Genomic DNA, 4,253 nt, shown 5'->3' on the forward strand with positions numbered 1-4,253 from the left:
GCGTCATGAAGGGCAGCCAGAGGGGTCCAAGTTGTATGTAGGGGACCCCTCAGCCAAGGTCGTCTCGAGCGAGGACAGGCGTTTGTCTGAGGCAGCAGGAGACTTAAGCAGGTGGAATCTGATCGGAACCCGACCTGGGGCTCTGTGCGGGCACAAATAATTAATGAGGACGGAAGAGCCAAGACGGGGGAGGGAGAGAGGAAGGGAAATGGCCAGGAACCTTCTCGGCCTCCGACTGGGACTTGCCAGTGGGTGGCGCTGTAGGACAAGGAGCTGAGGGACTCTCTGAGGACAGCCACTTCCGTCAGGGGCGGGGAGCACCCAGAGGCAGGGCTCTGCAGCAGAGGATGGAGGGTGCTGTCCCCAGGGCACCAGTCACAGCCCCAGCGAGTCCCACAGCGCCCTGTCTGCCTCCTGGGGCAAGACGTGATGATCAGACATACAAGAGATATCCCACAGCGCTCCCTAGCCGAGTCCACACTGCCTCCTTGGCCCAGGTCCTTGGAAAGGCAGGCCCGGAGCGGCCCCTTACCGGTGGGCATCCTTCCAGTTGTCATAGCAAAGCTTGCCCCACCCTTCGGTGGCTGGAGCCTGACTTCAGGTCCTTCAGGAAACTCCGTGTCCTAATGAGTCCCCTTCTCCTTTGCACAGGGAATTTCAGAGCAAAAAAGTGGGTTCGGTTCAAAATAGCTTTTCCTTCTCAATGCACCTGGACACGCAGGCCTTTGTTCCTTTGAAATCTCACCCTCGCCCCTCATGGCTCACGGGGTCTCGTTGCCCCTTCTCAGGGCCCTCGATTAACAAGAAAATGATAATTCACATTTATCTGTTGCTTAAAAGTGCCAGACCCTGTGCCTATCACGTGACACACTCTTTAATGTAGTCACAGTCTACAACCGTCCTGTACTGAGTCATGGTTCTGTCTCACCGACAAGCACAGAGAGGTTAGGACACTTGCTCAGCGTCGCAGAAATTGCTAGGTGGAGCTGGGATCCAGGCTCTTGACTGGCAGAACGGCTGCTCAGCTCAGTGGCCACGCTCCTCGGGCACAATGCCTTCCCACGCGGGCCCCCTGTGGGTTAGAAGGCTTCAGGCGGCTTTCGCCGAGATGAGTGGGGATGCCTGCTTCCCTCCGGCTCACGTGCTAAGGGGGGATTTCAGGCCTTTGGGATGGCGTCGGGTCCTGGAAGGCCCTGGCTGAGCCAGATCCCCGAGGGGGTTAGTGTGTGTGGCATTTTCATGGAATCAGCTTCCAATGAGCTGCAGCACTAACGTTGGCGGGGGGAAGGGGCTGCTTAAGAAACTCACTCAGATCTCTGATCACCAGGCCCAGCTATGTCTCCCTGCCAGGCGCCGCCTGTAGGGGGCATGAGTCACAGCAGACTTTCACATGGTGAGTCATCCCACACTTTCCATGTGCCGGGCCCTGGACCTGAGACCCCTGACCCACACAACGCCCCTTCTGGAGAAGAAGACAGGGGTAAACAATGTGACATTGTTTTGCAGAGAATAAAACAGGTTGGTGAGAATTTAATCAGGGGCCATTTCAAAGAAGGCCTTTTGAGGAGGGGACTTGAATTTCCAGCTAAGATCTGAATGATGGGAAGGGGTGAGCAGGTGACATCCTGGGGCCCAGGTGCCCCAGGGCTGATGGAAAAGCAAGCAGAAAGCCTAAGGCCAGTGAGCATGGTGGCCTGTGGACAGTACCAGAAGGGGCAGGCTGGTGAGAAGCGGGGGACTCACTTCCAGATGGAGAGAGGGGAGCCACCAGAGGCTAAGGGGCTGCTCCTCAGAGACTGCGTTCTTTGGGTGAAGCAGGGAGATGGTTAAGGAACCTCCTGTGATGCTCCGGAGAGATGATGGTGCTCAGAGGAAAGTGGATGGATCGGGAGGTGCTGGAAGCAATGCCGACGGGCTTATTGATGGATCATGAAGGAAACAGAGTAATGAAGGTTTGTGGCTTCAACAGCTGGATTAAAGATGGTTTCGTTTATGAGATGGGAAGAACAGACGGAGAAGCAAGTTTGGTAAGAAAAAAAACATCACGCGTTCTGTCTTAGCTGTGTTGGTTTGAGATGACGGTCAGACGCGTCAGTGGGGGCTGCAGAAATGAGTCTGGAATTCCAGGCAGGAGTCCTCGGACTAGACGTGGGCTTCAGAAACTCGGAAATGGGCCTGACTCAGCACAGGTGCTGTCGGTGGGGCGTCCTGGAGGAGGTAATCTACCGTGGAGGGTCTCCACATGGTGACGGCATCACCTGAAGAGTGTGAGGCTGGTTCTCTCACCAGGTATAGCTTTATTAGTTTTCAAATAAAGACACAAGAGGAGGAGGATCAGTAGCATTTTAATTTAAAATAGAGCCGTATAATTCGTGGGGAGAAGCCAAAGAACATGCAGAGAGACAGAGGTGAGAACTGCCTGGACTTCCTCAGCCTGTGCTCTCTCTTTCCAGGGGTTGACCTTCCAAGGTCAGTCTTGATGGACAAGCCCACCTCGGCCTGCCTGCCTGACAGGGCGGCACACGGAGGAGGTGGGGGCAGCCCCCCGGTAACGAGCGTTGGGTCTTCCTGCTGCTCAAGGTCCCAGAGAGATAATACTGCCATGGTGAGACATCGAGCATCCCAAAAAGAGCAATTAAAACTTGTGTTTGGAATAGAAAATGAGGCTTTCAGAGCATGTTACTGTCATGCTTTCTGCAGGAAATACACAAGATGTTCTTAACACTTAATGAGCAGAGTCTTGGAACCAACCCTTGGCCTGGAGTCTCAAATCTTGCCTGGTAATTTGGGTTTATCTGATCAGGTCGGGGCTTGAGAAGAGAGAGTGGGTGGCCTGGCAGAGGAAGGGGTGCCCCTGGCTAGGGGGTCGCTGGGGCTAAGGTGAGCTCGCGTCGGCTAATATACAGAGGGGGACATTTAGCAAAAATAGTTAACCTAAGCTTGGATCTGAGGTCCTTGCAAAGCAGAATCCTCATAAAAATAAGGGAGTTTGTTACGTGAGTTGGGGCCAGAAAAGTGAGTCCTTCTGGAACTTTCTGCTGTCAGGAGGGCTCTGAAGCGCTAAGGGTGGGTGTAGTTGCCCGCCCTCAGGGTGCCCTGGCGCACGGCGCACTCTTCCCGGTGGGCTCTGAATGCTCTCTGCCGATCGGCCTCCGTGGGGAAGGTGTCGAGATGGGGACCCACCTGTGGACAGAGGGGAGCGTGGTCAGCGGCGTGAGTGGCCTGGGGGCTCGTCCCGGGCATTCCCCTCCCCCCGCCTCTCCCTTATCCGCCCCCACGTCCACTCGGAGTGATAATAAAAATGGCTTTGAGGGAGAAAGCAGCGAAGAGTGAGCACCATGAGTGTCCTGGCACCGAGCGGTGACGATCTGTGGGACAGAAGGCGGCCGGAGCGCGGCTCCCGGGTCCCGGCGCATCAGCCTTCTCCCTTCCGTGCAGCTCGTTGCCAGGGAGATGTGTGCCTAATGGATACCGCCTGACGACGACTGGAGTCGCTGGGTGGTGGGACCTGGTAGCCAGCGTCATCCTTCACATGCTGACTTCCCGCCCTGTAGACCCCCGAACAAGCCGCCTTCTCCGAGGGGACCTCCTGGTGCTGTCACAGTCCTTCACAGGAGGGTGATCTAAGTCCCCTCCTGCCGGTGGGCAGCCCCCCAGGCGTCAGGCCGACACGCAGCACCCCCAGAACCAGGGTTCAGAACCATCGTCACCTCTCCCTTCTCGGGGAGACATGTGAGGGATACAGATCCAAGGAGCGGACGCCTTTTCGATTAAAATTTTATACAATCAGCATTTCAGAGCCCTTCCTTCTCAGGAAAGCCTGTCTGCGGGGTCTGTCACCTCCAAGAATGAGAAAAGGCATTTCTCCTCTAGGACAGGCTAAGGGAGGCACCGGTGGAGAGGGCGGAGGCTCGCTTGTTTATTTACTCCTTTCTCCCCGCCGTCCTCCCTCCATTTAACTCACATTTACTGAGCACAACTCTGTGCCAGGCCCTGGGGGTACAGCGATAATCAAGACGGACCCCTCTCCCCTCACGAGGCCGTCGGTCTAGAGGGGCAGTGACGTGGAGGATTAATGCACAACGATTTCATCACAGTGGGCAGAGCGGCAGGGCGGGGTCGTGCAGTGAGAACAGAGAGCATGAGTTCACCCCTCTCCCCACATCGAGGGGCCTCTCTAGGGAAGAGACACTTTGGGGGAGGCTTGAAGGCTGAGCAGGGGCTAAGGGGACAGCATGGTGCTGGCCCTGGGG

General features: G+C 56.2%; 1 protein-coding gene across 1 annotated transcript in view; it reads right to left on the bottom strand.

Annotated features, from left to right (window-relative positions):
* Window positions 1-3,056: 3,056 nt before the first annotated feature.
* The window catches only part of CFAP77 (cilia and flagella associated protein 77), a 123,793-nt gene continuing 122,596 nt past the window's right edge, over window positions 3,057-4,253 (bottom strand). Inside the window, exon 6 of the mRNA XM_011370028.2 lies at window positions 3,057-3,183. Within this exon, the coding sequence (XP_011368330.1) occupies window positions 3,061-3,183 (123 nt within the window). The 3' untranslated portion in view covers window positions 3,057-3,060. The remainder of the gene's footprint in view (window positions 3,184-4,253) is intronic.

The sequence above is a fragment of the Pteropus vampyrus genome, unplaced genomic scaffold (genome assembly GCF_000151845.1).
Source record: "Pteropus vampyrus isolate Shadow unplaced genomic scaffold, Pvam_2.0 Scaffold158, whole genome shotgun sequence".
NCBI lineage: Eukaryota > Metazoa > Chordata > Mammalia > Chiroptera > Pteropodidae > Pteropus > Pteropus vampyrus.